Below are 21,176 nucleotides of genomic sequence, written 5' to 3'. Positions count from 1 at the left end.
TGAAAGAAGTCCTGATTCTACCGAAAATGACGCTGAAGTCAAAACTTCTTCTCAACTCCCTGTGGCACAGCCCGGTCCCCTAACTCAAGATACAACGAGCTAGAAATCTGCTTTTACTGATGATCTGCTTTGAGCAGAGGCTTCCATCTATCTTTGTGACTTTCTGCATCCATTTCTCCCACTTGTATTTATCCATCTGGTCTGGTGTTTGGAATGAGGACTAATTGGAGGTCATGCTTTCGTGTTATTTGCTACTCATGCTTAAATCATGTTGTAGTAATTTTAGCACTGGCCTCTGAAGAACGATACTGGCAAACACACACCTCATTTAAGTTACAGAGTTCAGGTTCAAACCTGAACCAATCTCCGAACGTGAGAAGTTGCTATATTTAATCAGCTACTGGCACACAGTCGATTGCTGCGCATCATTTAACCTAGTGACCACAGAGCTTTCACTGCCACAGGATCTTCATTTGCAGAAGCAGGGTAGAACAAATCATCCTTTTATCTGTGATTATTAAAATATTAACTCGTCATGTCTCAAATGGAAGTGACAATGAAGAACAAGACAATGAAGTCATAAAACCTGGCAAGACAGGCTCACCTTCCAACAGAACCCATCATCTAGCTTTGGACAGAGAGATTAAAAGGCCTATGAACTGAGACGAAAATTTAACGCTACTACAGCCTGAGGGGAAACCGAGGTGCAGCCAGGCCTGCAGCTACCACAGATCCATCTGCAGGTTCATCTTGCAGACCTTACTGCGACACGCTCTGATGGTCACCAGCAAAAGGCCGCATCGCGCTATTTTAGCCTTGCAAGACTGTACATCAGAAATCTAACCAGCTCTCATCTAAACTGCTGCAGGAAAAAGAAATGAGATAAATACAAATAAAAAACAAAATAAAACCAAGCCTTTCCTGTATACCAGCTTTTAAATCAGGACTGCAGATGACTCATCCAGTCAACACTGTCCATCAAAAGGTACAAAGGAGAACAGACCAACTCGTTCATGGGGAGAGGAAAAAACCCAACGCTGTCTGCAAGGTGTGCACTCACCGAAACCCCCGCGGGCATGCCAGCCCTTACGGAAGGGTCTGTGTTCAGCATCGGGGCGATGCTCTCCTGTGTTTAATGACAGCAGGCAGTCCTGCGGTAAACTGCAGTTAGAACTGCCACACTGAATTTTCATTACGATTAACAAATGGTATTCCATCTGCTCTGACACACGTTGCATCTCTCCCAAGATTCGGCAGCTAATTTTGAAAGAAGGAAGCATTTTGATGCACTTTAAGCCCGATATTGTCAGGTGCTGAGCATTTCCTGAAGACTCCCCCCTGTTATTGCACTTAATCGCCTCCAAACCCTGTCATACCTGAAAGCCTGTGTCTGAAAAAGACCTATCCTCACTGCTCAGTCCCTGAAGACCAATCTAGGTCCCAGGCAAGACTGAACCGCACGTACAAATACCTCCTGCATTCAGCCAGCCTAGAAGCGAAGGCAGTCAGGAGATCACAGGCTGCGTCCGTAAAAATGTCCCCTGCATCTCCAGCACTGCAACCTATTTCTTTGCTTTAAAAGACTCAAGAACAACCTGCTGAATGAATGCAAAAAATTCAGAGAAGCGTTTATGAGGTATTAATAAGTTCATGTTTTGTGTCTTATCACTCTGGAAAAAACAAAAGTCTAATTTGCTTCCTGCTATCACATCCTTACTACACAAATTAACCTAACGCCCATTCAGAAAGCACAACCATTTGCTCTTAAGAGTGCAGAAAACAGCACTAGAAAAACAAATTGGAAATGAGCTGTGGGATAACCATGCCACTATTCTGCTTTCAACTGTGAAGGCAGATAGGTTTTTAAGCAAAGTAACATTGGATAAAATCTGACAGAAGATAAAATTTCCACAGAAAGCCCTAATTTCCCTATGAGGCACGCAGTGGAATTAAATACTGATGGCTTGGGGATTTGGGATTGTTCATTTGTAATGATTTTTAGTGAGACACAACTAACATAAGTCAGTGAAGCCAAGTCTTCTAATTGTAAACCCTGAATTCATTTTCTGTAATTCATTTCTTCTCCTTCCTAGTCCTAAGTTTATTTAGACCTCAAATTCTTCAGAATAAATTTGACATATTCCCTTATTGCACAACCCATATGAGAAGCACAACTGAAACTCCAATTTCCTTTTAAAATGAAACAAGAGACATGTACTATTTTAATAGGCTCTCCTCAGGCTGCCTACTCTGAAACATGTCACGCAAATGCTGTTGGCAAGCATGCCAAAAGCACAGGATCGTGATGCACTGTGCTGTGACCAGCTTCTTCCACCGCTCAGACAACAGGGACAATTCAAACAAACACAGGAAAACCCTACACACACAGCACCACCCTCCAATAAATGAGTAACACGGGAGGTTGGCAAGCCGTGTGGAAAGCAGGACAGCTGGTATTAACGAATAGCACGTCTCGTACTTACTGATAATGAAGAACTTGGGTTTTTTCCTTTGTTTTGGTCCTGCGTTTTCTTTTTTTCCTTTTTTTTTTTTAAATAAATAAGAACATCTGAGCATTCACAGCATTCGGTTGATGTCTTCAGCATAAATGCTCATACTGTGCAAATCCACATCCCCTTCTGTTTGCAGGGCAAATGGACAAAGCTGCTGTTGTGTTGGAGAGTGGACAAAAGAAATACCGGCCCATCCATGTTATTTCCATGTCGTGGTAACCCAGATAAAACCTCACTGTGTGGTACAACAACGTATTCATACACTTTTACATCCATGGCCTCTCTGAAAAAAACCAACACGATTCACCATTCTTTGTGATCCCTCATGTAATTGCTTATTGCCTTCCACTTTCACTCTAAACAGCACAGAGAAACTGCTGTTCAGATGGAGAGAGTACCCTAAATTTTAAAAAACTGGTTATTACTTTCTGTATTAGACTAAGGTTCCATTGTATCAAGTGCCGTATAAACGCAGACTGAGAGACAGTGAAACACATATAGGTAAGACTGGTAAAAAGTAGAAGAAAACATGTCTAAGTTTATCTCACTTTTTGCAGTGAGAGAAGACCATTCTTGAACATGTAAAAGACTTCTCAGGAACAGAGAAAGATTATTCAGCCTTTACCCCTTGTGAGATGGACAGTAAGCCACTGTGTTTCTCCTCTCCACCATCTTGCCAAGAAGAGAACACCACTAACCCCTCCGTGGCTAGGGCTTTGTTGCAGCTGGCCCTGGGCTAGGCTGGAATAACTGTCCTAGCACTGCTTACTGCTGTTTGCAAAGAGGGTCCTGCCTGGGCTGAACCCAGAGGAGTCCTAGCCTGGGAGAAGCAGAATCCAAAGATTCACTGAGATGTTGTACGACAACAACGGAACTGAGGCCATCGGCGCTGCTTTTGCAGACTCCCGTTAGGCATCTCCTAGGACATGAGCTTGATTGCATCAAACAAGGCTGCCGAGCAGCGAGTCTGGCACCGCTTCCCACGCTGGTATGCTCCCCAGCCAGAACTGCACCTTCAAAACACAACCACCCCCTTGCCTTTTCACCCATTTTACGCACAAAAGCCTAAGCGTGGCACTGTTCCTGAAAGGAGGTCCGGGATACGTGGGCACATCCCTGCTCGACCTCCCTCAGCAATCAGCCTGTACCAGGAGAGACCCGCTACAACCAAAGCACGTCTGGCGGTGGCAAAGGCAATGCCTGCGGTCCTGCCCACGCGGGAGCCCAGCGCTGATGACATCTCAGCAAGCCAGGCTGTTCCCACTCACAGGAGGAGGGAGCATCTGGGCATCTACCGCAGCAGCAGCGGGGGCGAGCGCTGTTTGGTTGCCCATGGGGTTTTGCAAGGCCAAGTGGAGCAGCATGGGAAGAACAAAGAGTGATGACAGCACGGGGATGATGTTCTCATCACAGTCATGGATCCTGTCTAGCAACCATCACAACAACTCTCAACCCAGCTACTGTTTTGCTCTGTCTTTCAATTAGAAATAAAGAAAATGAAAAAAGAAAAGCAGCTTTCCAGAGGCCTGAAGCAATGCAGCAATAATTGGTTCCAAATCTTAAATGAAGCAACCTGCCTTTAAAAATAACTGCAAAGAAGTGCATTGCTGTTGCTTAGGAAACAGGCTCTCTTACCACCTTAACTGTTGGTTTTTTTTTTCTTTCTTTAAAACAATAAAATATTAATGAAACAAATTTAGTGAAAAGCACAGCAAGCACAGCTTCCATTATTAATAAATGCTGCAGCTGCCATGGAGGGCAATTTCCACAGTGACTGTCCCCCAAGCCCCAGTATTTAATTATTCCATTGTGACATTTCCATCACAAGGACTGGCATAACGTCAGCCCCCAGCTGACTGTAACACACGTGTAGTGGTTATTTGCAAGGGGAGAGACACTGGAATCGGCTGCTGGATTGCCTCAAAGCGTATGTGCCATGGGAGGAGAGATTACTGCACGTGTCCAGTTCTGTGTGTAAGGCACCCCGAGATCTGCGTTCAGGTTTTAGTCCCAGCCTGTGTGGCCTTCAAGTGACTTCATCCTCCTCTACTGCACCCACAGACAGAGGCTGACAGCGCTGTCTGCCTTCAGGCGTCCCATCCAGGCTCCTTTGTACACGGGAATTATTCCAGAACAGCTGACTGACTTTACATCCACATCCGACCTGAATTAGCCTTCAAACACGCAGTGGCTTCTACCCCGTTGAAGTACGAACATTCGAGGCGGGCAGCACGTCCAGCAGCACAGCTGCCCTCCTGCTCAGCGCCGGGGACCGTGCAGATGTCCCCGGGGCAGCATGCAGCAGCCAGGCACCCTCCCACAGCCCGCAGCGGCAGGGGTCTGCTGCCCGGGAGCGTCGAGGAGGGCTCGCTGCCGCTCGACGGCAGACCCTGGTCTCACCGTACCTCGCCAGCATCACCCACAAGCACATCCTCCCGCACGCGCACAGCCAACCTCAGTTAGAAGGGAAATCTGAACACCTCCTGAACAAACCTGCAGAAGAACAGCCTCAAGCTGCAGAATCTTTTAAAAGACACGAGAGGACCTTGACAGCGATGCTCAAACGGCTTTGCAGAGAGGAAGCACAAGGTATTCGAGGACGTCTCCTTAGCTCCACTCACATTTTCTCTGTTTGCTTCTCTTCTGTTTTAACCAACCACAAAAATTAGATTTCTACTTTCTACGCACTGAATTGAAGCAGTAAAAGCACACTTTTCACAGTGAAGTAAAATAGCATTTACTAACTCTTCTTCCTGAAAACCTCCACGTCCCCCCAGGAAAGTCTCTCCTTTTCTGTGCAGGAAAGTCTCCACAGACCCGCTGCTCTGCAGTCGGGCTGCTATACACTTCTTGCATTCTGGTCATCTGCAAGGGAATTAGCCCTGTTCCTTGGCCAGCTCTTGGATTTAGATCAATTCTCCATGGCAGGCTCTCGGCATTCATCTTGTTGGCTTGTGGGAATAGGTGAAAACAAACTGAATTCACTCCTTTATCCTGAATATAATATACCTCCCGCCTGCTGTTTTGCTGGATGGTGTCAGAAACGGCAAGAGATTTTAAGTGAACACACAAACGGGTACGGTGTGCACAAACACCCTCCTTCCCCACTTCCACAGTGCACCAGCAGCACACGTTTTCAATCAGTTGAAATCAATACAGATTACGCATTGCGGCCACGCTCAGAGACACGTGCATAAAACCTAACCAGCATCCAATGAAGACAACATCAAGCATACAAGGTAGAGCTTGGGGATAGGAAAACATAAGCTTGATGGAGAACTATTCTGAGGGAAGCGAGCTGGAGGGTCAGGTAAACCAAGTTTCTGCAAACCCACTTTTCTTTATTTTTAAGAAACCAAAACCAGGTAATCCCCCGGGAGCTGCAAACTGCAGAACGCAGAGCTCAGCCCGCTGCTTAAAAAGACAGCACGCAAAACATTTTAGGGGTTCTAGTTAGAAGAGCCTTTGGGACAGGAAAATGAAGTTATTTACCAGTTCTGAAGGCAATGAACCATTTTTCCCCTTTTTGGAATCTGACACTTAAGAGAGATGAAGATTTAGCTGTTTCTGGAGGAACTGATAACATCAGAAAGACATCAACAGGTAGTTTTGTGTACCAACAGGTACTTCGTACACACACACACACACTTTTATTTATACGTCTGCATGCGCACGGACAGATAACTACTGTAAGCTTTCTGAGCATAGCACAATGTGATCCCGAGAGCCTGCTACTGTTGCTATACTTACAACAATAAATACATACAAAAACTGACTACAGAAAAATGCAGATACTCATTACACACAGACTGGAAGAACAGCACTACACTTGGAATAAATCAACACAGCCCAGGTAATTCCCTTGTATTGTTCAGCTGACAGCAGCGACCTAAGAATTCATTAACTCCAGCTGGTTTTGAGGAACATCTCCTGCAGTATCCACCGCTGAATTTAATTAAGTGCAGATATATTATTGACTTACAGCCCAAATAATCATGGTGCCCAACAAGCTTTGAAAAATGTCACGTTTTTATGACTTCAACAAGGCTACTTCTTGCAGGGTCAGGCAAACAACTTCCGTTTACTCTTTTATTACCTTTATGAAAATCTTGACATGGCTTAATGGAGTGTGAAATAAGAGAGCTCCAGGGATGGGGCTGGAAGGGTGGTAAGCAGAGAAAAAAAGAAGGCCTGTGGAAGGATTATTTATGGGGTTTATTCAGCAGATGAAATTTTCCTTAGACAGGAAGAAACACCGCTGCTAAATACCTTGTTTTCATGGAAACTGTGCACAGGGAATAAAACTCATGAGGCTGAAGAAAATAAGACTAAGTGAAAAGAGGAGGATGATAAAGAAGCAATCAGATGCTCGTGATCTCCAGCTGCTGTTGCTTCACCTAGCTAATCACAGATCTGCCCAGTTTGAAACCAATTTCATTCCCCAGACATAGCATGCTCTGTGGCTGAGATACGCATACTGAGGAGACGAGACACCCAGCTGTGCCTGCACACTAGCTAAGCAGCAAGCGACTGCAGAGGAGACACCCAAATTTGCTCCTCTGTCCAAAGGGTACTGCTTTGTGCATTTTATGGAAGAGGGAAAAAGTGAATATCAAGCACGTGCTTAAGTCTCAACCCCCATTCAGCATCCTGTCTTCAAATGTCAAGGATCGTAGACTTCTCCAGTTACTGGGGAATGAACATCCAGGGCTGCGGGGTTTCATGGTTAAGTTCACCGGGACTCAAGCTACATGCATTTTGCTCTGCCACACAGATAGAACACAGACACTGTATTTTCAATAAATCCCTGGGGGACAAAAAAAAAAAAAAAAAAGATATCTAAATGGACAATCCTCAGTTCAAAAGATAGCTCAGGTTCGGAAACATCAGAGCTGGAAGTTGGTGACTGCCTCTCCAAAATCTTGACCATCAAGCTTCAAGGATCTCAACACCCTTCAGAAAATGGAAGCACTTCCATTAAACACTATTAAGGGTAAATAAAAACTAATGAGGTTTCTCTAAATAATTGAGTATGATCCAATTTGATAGCCCAGGACTAAAGTAAATTGTTTAGCAGAGAGCTCTAAAAAGCACAAGAGATTTTATTTCACTTCTCAAACTAAAAACACATGCAGTTCAAAAACTGTTTGATTTCACATCAGAGCTAATATTCACTCTTTTTTTCCCTCCCCCTCCCTTCATAACGTGCCGCTCATTGCTTTAAAGCGGTCATCTCTGGAGCACAATCAAAAATCTTTTAAATTCACGTGAAAAAATATCTGCCTCCCCTCAATTATGATCATCTCTGGTACTCACTTTGGGCTAATGCGTTTATGAAGTGAGACAGAATCTCTGTAAACTATTTTATAAGCATTATTTATCACTGAAAACATTCCATTTATTTTCCAAATAGGAGTAGTAACACAGGGAGGCTCATATTTTGTCCGACACCTGCATTTCCATAGCAGATTAAGTACATTTTTTTTTTAAATATCCATGCCAAGGGTAGAAAGCCAAAAGGACTAAAATAATAAAATGTCTGGTTGAGCAATGGTTATGTACATCTATTTCTACATAAGTTACATCTCTGTGGGTTAAGGAAAAAAGAAAGACAGGAAACTGAATTCTTAATTTTCTGTCAAGCCTAGGAGCACTGTGCTATTTCGAAGCCTCAAGGGATTCACCTACAGACCCCCAAGCATAAGGCATCTCTTCCTAATGGGGGTGATTTTCAGAGGAGCTGGTAGGCTGCAACTCCCGCTGAAACCAACGGGAACAGCTGGTTATGTGGACGCTCAGGATACTCCAAAAATGAGGTCCAGACTAGCTCCAAACCAAACTCCTGTTATTGAAGGTCTGTTAACACTTTGTTGCCAAACTTTAAATAAGAGGCAGAGAAAGGGCTTCTACTGGGAACTTAATTCTCACCTTGAAAAGAAACAAAGAAGAGTTTCCCACATTGCTGCCTCCTGCGATTTTACTGCAAGTCTGCAGATATTTTATATTTTTCTGAAAGCTTTACCATCCTAAAGCATGCCACTGGGTAAGACATGCATTTAACAAATACATTTCTATTCCTCAGTTGATTTTATTTTCCTGTCATGAACTTTAATCTAGTCTTGTAATTTAGGGCCATGAGGGAAAAGATTTCTGACTCATGACTTTTCATGGCTTGGGGCTGGCAATCGTGACGTTTGGTGACTCTGATAATGGCTTGGATTTCAGGTCCTGAACGAGAGAAAACAGAATACAAGCTCCAGCATCATGCAGTCATTGGTTCCTAATTAGATCTTCTCTTTCAAACACAATTAACTTTGTGCAAAATGGGATAACAAGTCATCACAAGATCAATGAAGAAAACAATCCCACAACTAACCACATGTTTGTGGTTAACCCTTGTGTATGTTAGCAGCTTGGATTCCTAACCAGCACTACCAGGCACTCCCGCAATCCCGACATGCTATCTGTCCCTGAAATACCCCACATTCCTGGTCTCGAGGAGCCACCAGCCATATTCATGTTCAGAGGTTTCCTGCCTCGCCACTGCTGGCTTTGACAGAGACACACCCAGGATTTCAGCGGAAGCTATTCGATTGTATTCCTGCAAACATTTCCAGACCCTGAAACTTCAGCACTTAACTAAGCTCAGACTAGCACATGGTGGTGTGCTCCAGAAAATCCAGCCACACTACTGCTTTCCTATTGTCCACCACCTCCAAAACCAGTGGAGTCTCATCTGCTTTAGGAAGCTGTGACGACACCTAACGAAGCTCAGAAGTAGCTGTTCAATTGTCCGACAGAAAGTCTAATCTTACCAAGTGTTTTGCAGATTCACAGCAATCATCTCACATACCGAACTGGCTCTAAAACATGAACAGAACCAAAGAACCATTCTGTTTCTCACAATTTGCCAGTCCTTTCACTGTGAACAGGTATTGACTGGTACAGGGCTATTCCAATTAACACTTGCCGCTGCTTATTTTCCAAGAAGGAAGCATCTTACGCTGATGACTATCCAGGCCTAGGTGCCCTGGGATTATATGCGATATAGGACCTCCACGGTAGGTCTCCTCTCAAGTGCAGAATTAAAGCCTGAAGCACAGCCGCTTCAAAAGCACTCGTGTGCAACAGCTTTCCTCCACTCTGCTTCGGAGAACAAGAAATGCTTGTGCAGTCCTGATGTATGCAGACACTTTTGGAGTTTGAAAGCAAAAGTACACAACTTGAGATACCCTGACAAGACGTACAGGGCATAAACAGTTCAAAGATACTTGTTGCACCAGGTCAGCAACTCCTCTGAATGAGATTTAAAAACTCCACACTCTTAAAACATCTCTGAAATAAAAGTGACAGGACTTCTAGTCTCACATCCCCAAACCCACCACACAGGCCAACATCGCTGGCATCAAGTCCACAGAGTATGCGAGCACCCTGATGGGGAACTCTGGCAGACTATGTGTAATTTGCCCACAGGTTAAGAAAGAGAAAACAGTGTGTTCAGACTGCTCTACCTGAAAAGGAACACAAATTCCAGCGAGGAGTACTTCACAGGAGCAGCTATTTTCATCCTCAGTCTGGAGTCCAGCTCAGACGTAACACAACCTGTCCCGAGTCAAGAACATATTCTAGCCTCGTTGCACCGAAGGAAATGCGGGGAAGCTGAAGGAACTACTTCACATCTTAGAGGAACATACAAGAGAAACCATACTGAGAACAAGCAGTATGATAACGTTTACCAGTCACCTGGCACATCACGCCGACAGACCGGGAAGCCGTCCACAAAGGGATGTGCCCTGCAGCGTTGGCCAGGAACACACAGAGCACTGCACGGCCGCCGCGGTGACCTCCTCGCCCACCCACCCACCTCTGCTACCATGTCCAGCAACCACCAAAGGTCTCACCAGCGGGTGCTCCCAGCGGGGACTGGACTGGTACCTGGGCAAGCCAGCACTTGGGCCACGCTCAGGCAACGTCTGCTCTCTCTGGGACAGGAGACGTCAGCTGAAAGGGCTGAGGCCATCTCCCCAGTGCGTGATTCACACAGAGCACTGCTTCAAGGACCGCTTATTAACGTGACTTCATTATACCATCAGCTCCCCCGGCGCAGCGATCACACCCTTCTTTGGTTTCAGGGCTGCAGGCATGACTGAGCGTAGTCACAGATAATGTATAAACACCTTCATTTAATATTCAGATCCAGCTCTGCAGTCAAACCATATTAGCTTTCCCAGTGCCTTACTGGACAGATCATGGCGTGGATTTTGATTTTTTTTCTTTAGAGCTGTGATATTCAAACACAGCATTACCCAGAAATAAAAGGTAATTTTCATCAGTTAATAAGGGAAGAAAAGCAATATGCATACTGGAAACGGAACAACAAAACCCGAGGTTAATACAGCTCAGCCAACGGGACAGGCTCGTCTCCGAGGCTGAGCAAGCCAAGCTCTCTGGGCTCCTCTCACGAGAGCCTCTCTGTTCCTCACCTCTGCACGTCCCATCTGGGATGGACCACAGCACGGAATTACAAGTTCTGCGGTGAGTATTCTCAACAAATCTACCAAGGTGGAAGAGTAACATTCAGAAACAGCAAATTTGATGCTTGGGTTTAAAAGGGGAAAAACATTTCTGGTCTGTAAGTCTGGTCTAGGAAAAAACACAGCTTTTGAACAGATTTGGAAGGCAAAGATAATTAAATGACCCTGAGGTAAGGAAAAATAAATACTTCCAAATGCCTCTGAAATGAAGGACTGTAACCACGACTGGGGGTAAATCAAATTACATTAATAAGTGGAAGTGGGAAGAAACAGCACATGACAAATGTTTAAACTATACCAGAAAAGATACCCAAAGTGTCAAGAAAATAAAAACAAGATCGGAGTTTTGTTGTTCTCGTTGGTAGCAGAGCTTCAATGTCTAACAGAATTTGAGTTCACTTTCTTTGCTCGCTGGTTTCCAAGTGGTTAGGTCACCCTCGCGTCGACATCTCGGTATCAACGGGAACGCACGATGCAATGCGGAGCGGAGCGCGGATCTACAGGCCTTCCCTTCCTCGGCAGCAAAAAACGCAGCAGTACGATAAAACCAGAGAAAGCCGCTGGAAACACCAAATCGGAGCCTACGGGCTACTCCCAGCTGACCTGAGCTCAAGTTCAGGCGCTGGACAAGAGCAGGCGCCCGGCGAGCTCAGAAACACGCGGTGCCATCGCGGGGCTCCAGACCAACCAGCCTCTGGCTGCGGCGTGCCGAACAGCGCTTCCTTTGTGCGACTCCTCCTCCATCACCACCCGGGCAAGAGAGAAGGAATCTGGCTGCGGCAACGAAAAATATTTGTATCTCTGTTACACAGAATGCCCATCACACTCCAGGGAGGAACAGCCCCGAGAACACCCCAGGGAGGGCCGGCAGCACGATTCCCAGGGACGGTGACGGAACCCCCAGCTCCCTCCTCTCCATTCACAGCCCGAGGAACAAGCGCCGCGCAAACCTGCAGTCCTCCAGGAAGGTTTAAAGGAGGCCTCCAGCACATCACATACCATTCTACAGCTGAAAATCAGAACTGGCCTTTTCATTTCAGCCACAAAGGGATTCTGTACATTTTAATTAATGGGTTTAATTACTGGCAGCAGGTTTACTATTCAGCTTTTCCTGCAGTTCATCCCTTCCCCAAGTCAAATAAAAATCTCCTTGAAAAGCCAAATCCTGCATGTTTGACAGTGCCCAAGTTACCATTTTTACTAATGTTTACTGCTAACCTTCCCCTAAAATGCAGTAACTACATTCACTTTGACAAGCAGGCATGCTGGATTTACATCTAAACAGCATACATTTTGATTCTGGCACACTCCAGCTCCCAATAATCCACCTGAAGTCTATGGCAACTATTTTACAGCATGAGATTTGAGGATTATTTCATGTAATGGACTCAAAGTATTTATTCATAGAGAACAAACTACTGAGACTCATTTCAAACAATATAAAAATACCTTTAAATTATAAACCAGGCCAAGCAGTCAACTCCTATGAATAATCACTTAATTACGAATCAATTCAAAGTTCACATTTCCTTTAAAACAAACACGCAGTGAATGTCGAACATTTTGCACAATTCTAGTTTTTATTTGTCAGCATCCTTGCTACACTTAGGTAATAAACACACCCATCGGAACAATATGCTGTTAACTTGACTGAGGGAGATATTGTCTGGACAAACTTTGTTTTCAGAGCACTTATTGATTTACCTTTAAAAACAAGACATTAAAAATGTACTCTACATTCAATTGCTGTTACTACAGGAGCAATGTCCTTCTGGCAACATGACCCATTCCTCAAGCATCAAGCATGCACGGCCAGGAGAAGGCTCCTCACACACTCCCTCTTCTCTTTCCTCCTCCCGTGAAGAACGCATACAAGCGGAGCACACAGTTTGAGCCATCGGGGCACTTATTACAGCTCTGCTCACGCAGTAAACAAGCAGAACATGAAGTGCATTGGCAAACATCCCGGCGACCCACGCTGTTGCAATGAACAGAGTCCGGCCACCCCTTCCACGTGGATGCAGTAACTTGGATGGATGGCAGAGAAGGACAGTCGGTCTGCAGGAGCCTTTCCCAAAGTTTCTCCTCCTCGATGCTGCTGGAGGCATGCGGACCTTGTGACCCGGGGAGCAGCCGCTGCCTGTGCCCTGCTGAAGGCACCAGCTCTGCCAAGCGCTCTCGGCTGCCCCAGCTCCTCAGGGCTGCCTTGCTGAGCACACAGGACAACCGAGCTCAGCACACGCATGTTAAACGCATCCACTGGAAATGAGACAGCTCTTTGGAAAACATCTAAATGCTGGTTTCAAACAGGAGACTGAAGTGTCTGAAAGCCTTTTTTTTTTTTTTTTTTTTTGACAAGATGAAGAGTGTTATTAAGCACAGTTTGAACTGGCTTTGTCCATCTGGAGTAAAGATATCCCAGTCTGGCACATGTCTAGCTTCTGTGAAACGCTCTGTACAATTATTTATGTTTTTTAGATGAAAGGGGGAAAAGAGAAGAAATATTAAAGAGTGAGTTAATGAAAGATCTTGACTGGACACATAAAAGAGACCGCTTGGAGACAATCAGTCCTGTGAGATCCATGACGTGAGCTACATGCCCTTGAAGACACAAAGAACACCATTTGGGTAACCTTGCCTTGGACCCATTCACGAATAAGGCATGTTCCATTATGTTTGCTGTATGAAGCCAATGTAGACATGCTCTTAATTCTTTGCTTATAGTAGCATCTTACTGTCAGATCTAAAGATGGGCAGCCACGCAGAAAAAGGCTTAGCAAAGCGGCAGGCAGTTTTCAAACACAGCGGGTGTAATGCACTGAACTGGAAAACTCTGCTTACTGGTAAATACACCTTCGGTAACTGCAGAGACAGACAGAAGAAAAGCTTCCTTTTTCTTCCCCCTTTCCCTCAGAAGTGTAAAAGTTGGGAAGGGCTCGTATTCCTGGCGAGAACACAGCCGTGAAAACTCTGGGGAAGCTGGTGAGAGGAGGGATGCAGGCAGAGAGCAACAGCGTTCTCCCCGGTCCGCAGAGATGGCCCTCGGCTAACGAGCAAGGCACCGTCCCTACGTCATGCGATGGCAGCTACTGTTACTAAGGAAACGGCACCAGATAACCCAGGCTGAAAACATCCACATCCCGTTTCTAGCAGAAAGGCCTGTCCACTGAAGATGCTACGAATGCCCACAGAACTTGCGTCATTTCATTATACTCGGACTGACAACACAATACCGGTGAAAGTCACTCGGCAGGAACACGTAGCCCTAAGAAATCGGGATTTTTTTGTCCCAACATGGCACACGAGCCACACTGCACACAGTCTACACTGAACCACGGAACGAGATCTTTTAGAAATCAGACAGGATGAAAGAGTAACTGGAATGTAACTAGGTTATAAACTGGGTTGAGAACAAATGCAAAAACATCCGCATTCATTGCTTCCCCACAAAGATGAAAATGTGAGCACTGTTTTGCTTCTCTTAAACCTCACAGGCAAAGCCTGCAGATTGTAAGCAGTCACTGTGGTTACAACGAGTCTCTCCCAGTGGATGAGCAGAACTGGCCTGCCGAGAAGCATCATTCCTCCAGGGACAGCCCGGGCGGCACGGAGCGGCCCTGGCTGCGGAGGGCAGAGTTTCCTTCAGAGGCTGGCAAGGGCGAGCTCACTGCTTAACACTGCGTCCGGTGCGTTCGACAGATAGTGCTGAGACCGGGTCTCCTATCCTAACACACACATGTTCCGTGGTCTCCTCAGGGAGACCTTGGGGCAGGAAAGGGGCCCTCCTACCTGCTGGATGCCAACGTATCTCCAGAGAGTCAAACCCCATACAAGCTCTGCCAGACCTGCAAATGAACCCTACACAACATGAGCTGCATCCCAGGGGTTGAACTGAGGACCAGAGACACATTTCAAGGGCCAGTCAGCCTGCGAGGAAACCCACTCAGGCTCAACGCCCTGCAGTAATCTTACAAGAAAATCTTCCTTCTGCTTAACAGGAGATATTCCTAAGCTCTGTTCAGAGATGCTGTGGTCCAGCACAGGGCTGAACAGTGAACATCGTGACCACCATCTCAGCCCTGGAGTTTCGTGCACCGTAACAAAGGGGCATCAAAGAAGGGTAGGGGGAAAGTGGCACGCATTATTTAATTGGCACCTTCAGCCATTTAGGACCTAGAAGAGCTCGGAAATTTTCAGTTACTGATGCAGACAGGCCCTGAAAATCAACTACCACATCTTTAATTAAAAAGACTCTTGCTAAACTCAGCCCTGTAGGAGAGTAAAATGATTCAGAAGAATTCTATATTTGTAACAAAGATTCACTGAAAATGACTCATGTACTGAGCCAATCTAATTTTAAATAGAAAGGAAAAACCTCTTGAAGAAGCACATGAAACCGTAGTGGGGGAGGGAAGAGAGCTGCACGCAGGAGAGGCCCAGCCAGGAGCCGTTAGCCAAATCTACTGGAAACGGTTTCTCCATTCAATTAGCTGAAGTGACAGCAGAACATTCAGCTTCACCTACTTTGGTTTAGAGTGAATGAAGTCCTACATTCAAAGCAGCTGCAGGCTGGAGTACTTCCTTGGGACAGGCAGGATTGCCAGGCACTAACAATGCAGCTCACGGAGAGTCATTAGTTCTTCAGAGCCTGCAGAACTCGGAACACAAAACCAACTGCAATCACAGCAGCAGGAAGGGAGAAATATGGAGAAGATTTTAGAGTATTGCTAATTCTGGCCGAACAGATTCTTACAGAAATAGCTGCCGCCCCACCACCCCTTACATCAGTGCCGCAGCACATCTTACAGAACACCGTTTCAAAGGCAGGGAACAGACACACCGCACCAGGAGGTCTCCAGATCAATCAGGCAGCCCACAGCAAGGGCACAGCCTCAGGGGCCCCTCACCTGCTCTGACCTCGGGACTATTTTCCTCAGGTACTTTTTCTCCTATAGTACAAATACATAGCAGATAAAAGGGGAATATTTAACATCACCACCACCTAAATGGAGGAAACGGCTACAGTCTGTATCAATAGCACTAAAACATTAGCCAGAGAACACAGCCAAATCTTGCACTCCTGCACTGAATATGCAGCGATGAATAAACTCTCCAAAGCTGTAAGGGAAAGATAACTTGGAAACAGCAAGTGGGCCAGTGTAAGATTAGCTGTGCATACATAATAACCACACACGGCAGAGCAAGGTGGAATTTCAATGTTGCAACAGGAAAAGGTTACTTTTATCTGAATTTTGCTTTGAGTAACAGTTCACTTTTCTCCAAAGCCAAATCTAACCTCCACTCTTCTTAACCTCTCCACTGTCATCAACACATAACTGGGTATGTTTGGCTGCAAATGCTCCACTCTGTGAAATCCAGAGGTGTTTCGATGATGGCTGTTCTCCAATCATTCTCAGCATCGCTCCCAGTCAAGGTTTCAATTCGAAGCACAAAGAGAAAGCAGCCAAGAATTCACAGGCCAACATACATATTTACAATCATACATAGCTTTAATTCTCAGCAGTATCTTGCTGTGATGTTTCTCCACACACCGAAGTCTGATGAATAGTGTTAAATTTTTATTGGCCCTAGTAAATTATGGGCTAGATTTCAGAACTGTTGAACCAGCAGCCAACAGCTCCTTCCCAGGCACCGAATGAGGCGGCTAAGTCTCCAAAGGAGTACTTGGTGTGAGCCTTCAGGAGCTGAGCTCTACTGACAACCCAGCACTGAACCATCCTTTAACCACACACCCACATCAGGTCTGCTTCACTCCATCATCACAACACACAAACGTCAGTCTAAGTCTGCAGGGGCCAGGCAAACCACCACCAAATTTTAGAATTCTTCCCCATGAGGGTGGTGAGGCCCTGGCTCAGGGTGCCCAGAGAAGTTGGGGCTGCCCCCTCCCTGGCAGTGTTCAAGGCCAGGTTGGATGGAGCTCTGAGCAACCTGGTCCAGTGGAAGCTGTCCCCCTCATGGCACGGGGTTTGGAACCAGATGATCTTTAAGGTCCCTTCCAACCCTTACCATTCTATGATTCTACTCTATAGTTTATTCCGGCTTTGCTTGATTCAGAGAGTTCTGAAACAACAGCTGCCCTTGGTGTACATGATGTTATCTCCAAAGAGATTTTATTTTCTTGCTAATTCTTGGTAATGCAACTTCCAAAATACAGTCATGAGGAAAAGTCACCAACATAATGGCTCGCTGATTACATCAAAAAATATACAAGAATGTCCACAGTGCCAAAGCCTAGACTTCAGCCTCTCAGATGCACCATTTATGTAATACAGCATATGGTGGAGAGCAGAGGAGTGTGGTAAAGGTCTGAAACATGCCAATTAGCCAGCGATGCGATGCTGGCTAGAAAAGTCACTGGGATTTCCATCCTTTCTCTTTTTAAAAAAAGCAACAGCTCTTTCAATGACTTGTTTGGCTGGTTGTCACCTACACTCAAAATGAGACACTTTATTCTTCAAATACATTGAGACAATTTACAGAACAAAGCACTTTCAGCTGGAAGGGAGCTGCCAGATTGTAACCCATAACTGCAAAAACTTCATTTTTTGGCAGGTATTCCCTGGCTTGTACCCTGTCTCCAAATACATACTATTTAACCTACCCGTGCTTCCGAGTAAATCGCCTTGTTGTTTTGGCTTAGTACTTATTTTGGATAATGCCATTTTAATTCTTATTTGTAATGTACACACAGATGTAGCCACTGTAAAGAAGGGATTACAAGGCCCTGAACTCCATAATTTCTAATATTTAACTCCCTGCATTTACAAGCAGAGAAAACACATTTCTATAGGAAAAGTAAGATTGTGTAGTGTTAGCTCTTTTGTTTGTCATTTACCACATAAGGCGATGATGTGACTGCTGTCTTCATGTACAAATTTCCGGGTAACAGCTTCTTCCATGATCTGCTTTACCTAAAATAAAGAAATAAAAAGAGGTGATTGTAAGATCCCAACACAAACCGGCACCGCATTTGGGAGTTCCAGTTTCAACCTTTGCTTGTCCATTCCCCATCACCAAAAGACTTTATAACTCATGCAAGTTACTCTTTGTATGGAAGGAAGGAAAAAAGCATTTAAGAAGGGAAAGGAAGGACAAACCTGAGCAGCTTTTCATGGGATGAGGTAAAATGAGGACAGGTCTATTTGGGGCATACCCCATAAAAGGCCAAATTATTTGAGAGTGCCCTTTGGAGAACTTCTTCAGCAGAAGTTCCCAAGAGCTGCACAGAACTTTTTATAGGATTCACCCTCAGCTTTCCTGCGTATAGTTACTTCTCATGAAACAAGATTACGTCCTGCCATGTGCTCTGCTCACTTATGGCATTCTGCTCTTTTTCAAGAACAAAGAACCCCTGAGCTACACAGATGTACATCCCAAGAGAGGCTTACAGCAACTGTTCTCCTCTCTGGGGACTTCATATGCCACAGTAATTAGAAATGAAGCTCTCAAAGCTCTGCTGCACCAGACACTATACAAAAATAATAGAGAAGATGGTGCCTTTGGTTTTCGCTTCTAGACACAAATTGACAATTAAAGCAAGTAAAATTACATTTATTACCCTTCTTACTGGTTTAAAACAAAGTTCCTCTCCAGGTTCAAGGCTGATGTGTCAAAGCTCCAGAGGGAATTCATTGCAGATTACTGACTTTCAACAATTTAGGAGGAAAACAGACAAACTTTACAATTAGGCTCTTGAAAAGTGGCTGCAGTTACCCTCCACTCATCTGCTACCTTATTCCTCCCCCAATGGCTTCCTCAGCCTGATACCAGATGAAACCTACTTGCCTCAACCAAGTCATTTATCAGACACTCTTTCCTTCCTGGCCACGGAGCACTTGCTTTTCCAGATACAACTCCACAACCATTTTTGGCTTCTCTCATTTATGAGCTACAGTTACAGGGCTAGGACACTCTGCCTAAATAAATGCCATCACTTTCAATACATGCAAGTAAGTGCTGCTGGGGCAGAAGATCTTACTAGATACTTGCTTCTTCAAACTTTTGGGTTTTTTTAACTTGAAAACAATTTTTCCCGCTGTCCTGGCACCCAACAAAGAGTGAATTATCTGGCAGGTGACCACTGCGTGGCTCCTCTGTACCAACAAGCTCAGCAGCATGGCCTGCACACAAACAGGAACTCCAAACCAGGCAAGCTGTTTCTTTCCACTGGTATTTCTGACATGGCTATAACAACTTTGGACCTTACAGTAAAGCAGTGGGAGGTGGAGGAGTAAGAGGATACCAAGAAAGAAGCAAAGGTGCAAGAAGGTCTCGTGACAGGAACTCACACAGGAAGAATCTGGATTATCCTCTTTATCCAGCAATCCTCACATTTTTATTCACATCACTGTTGATTTACAAGCTTGATATCTGTTTGTCTTGGCAGGAACCCAACAAACCTTGTTCCAAACCTCACCTAAAGGTTTGAAATCATCTAGATGACAGCACTTCGGCAGAGCATGGCTCAGCAAAGGCAAGGGGACAGGACAGCTGTGCAGCTCGGTCTGTTTAAATTCCAGCTCGGACCTGGCCTGCATTTCCACACGTGGGAGGCAGCGTGTTCCGGCAAACACAGCTTGCAGGGGAAGCACAGGGACCGTGCCATCCCCTGCCTCCACGCCAACTCATCTCTGTGCCTCAGCCGACCCATCTGTGAAAGAAGGACAGCGACCCAACCTTAGCAAGCTGTTCGGATTTCACTGGATGAAAACCGTATTTAATCTGCGAAATGAGAGGCCTGGTTTACTAGAGGGAAGAAGCACCCGAGTGCCACTAGCATTGAGGTGGACAGAAGAGGAAGCGCGAGAGAGCTGCACCGGGGTGAGCCACGCACGCACGACTCCGGTTCACGACGCGAATTCAGGCAGCACTCAGGGCTGCAGGCCGTAATTTCAGTCTCAGCTCCCCGGAGAACAGTAACTGGAATTCAGCTCCTGACGACAGGGAGGAAGAAGAGTCATTTAGCAGGAGCGAGAGCTCTGGAGCTCAGAGGCCAATTCCGCGCTGCCGCACGCTTCCCAGGCACACGCCAATCATTAGTCTTTATTAGCTCAGAACATTATTTAGATCCCAGTCTGCAGCCCAGGAACAAAAAATTTAAAGCGTATAAAAAATGAGAAAGAAAAAGGTTTCAGGTGCAACAACCAACCAACCCCACTTTTACAGCCATCTGCTCAGCCCATCGGCAGGGTTTGAATCCAGGGCCCCCAGAGCGAAGCAGGACAGACCGGGCAGGCAACCGGTGCCCGCTCCCAGCTGCTGACGAACGCAGAGCAACCTCCGCGTATTCTCTGGAGAGACAGTGAACGTTACTAGAAAACATTTTCAGGGCACAGACAGTAGATGTGAAGATTCAAAAGCTGGAATGCAGTGTTCTTCAATCGCACGTCACTCCTCACTGCCACGTAACTGAGGGATGCTCCAGGCAAGAAGCTGAATCAAACGTTTCTGATCAAATGGAATACCAGCCTTTTTCTCTCTTCCCTCCCCTCCTTGCAATTTTGTGCAGCTCTCTTTGTAGGGAATTATGCTGTTGTGTGTCTCTGTTCTGAGGAGGCACTTGCCAGCGAAGCTTTCTGCACATAAGCCTACACAGACACCCACTTGCAGATATTAGTGGACCTGACCAAACTGCAAATTAATCTCACTAAAAGAAAGACCAACAGCCTGCTCCCCCACATTTACCCATCCACCTGCACAGGTAAAGAAATCTATAAAGCCTACTGAAGCCCTGTCTGCTGCGAGGGACGGAGGGCTGGCTGCCTCCCCCGAGGGACGCCCCGGCTGCGGTGCAACACGGGCTCCCTCCATTGCCTTGGAAACATCACCCCGTTCCCCACGCCTCCTCCGTAAGATCGATACATGACCTCCTCCTCCTCACCAGGCTGTTCACTTGTACCTGCCAGGTGGCACAAGCATGCAGAAATGCAGCAAGCGCATCGACTGCTGCGCGCTTCAGCCTCCCCATCAGCAACACCGAACACCGAGAGCTCTGACCGGCCTCGGAGGACATCCTGCTCTCCCTGGAAAGGGTAACGGGCTCCACGCACACCATGCTTATCAACCACTGCAGAGCAAGGATGGGGAACGCTCTGCCTACCCGAGT

At 45.9% G+C, this 21,176-nt stretch overlaps 1 protein-coding gene across 6 annotated transcripts in view; it reads right to left on the bottom strand.

The window, feature by feature from the left end:
* Nucleotides 1–21,176, bottom strand: part of SGSM2 (small G protein signaling modulator 2) — a 59,758-nt gene that overhangs the window by 34,337 nt on the left and 4,245 nt on the right. For 5 of the 6 annotated variants that reach the window (XM_075439854.1, XM_075439858.1, XM_075439859.1 and 2 more), the window contains exon 2: nt 17,907–17,982. In XM_075439854.1, the coding sequence (XP_075295969.1) occupies nt 17,907–17,982 (76 nt within the window). Of the gene's footprint in view, nt 1–2,483; nt 2,720–17,906; nt 17,983–21,176 lie in introns of those variants that run through there. The other variant, XM_075439857.1, reaches the window with a different exon arrangement.

Source organism: Opisthocomus hoazin, chromosome 20, assembly GCF_030867145.1.
Source record: "Opisthocomus hoazin isolate bOpiHoa1 chromosome 20, bOpiHoa1.hap1, whole genome shotgun sequence".
Classification (NCBI taxonomy): Eukaryota; Metazoa; Chordata; class Aves; order Opisthocomiformes; family Opisthocomidae; genus Opisthocomus; species Opisthocomus hoazin.
Note: the sequence above shows the minus strand (reverse complement) of the source record. Positions and strands in the feature narration are given on the sequence as shown.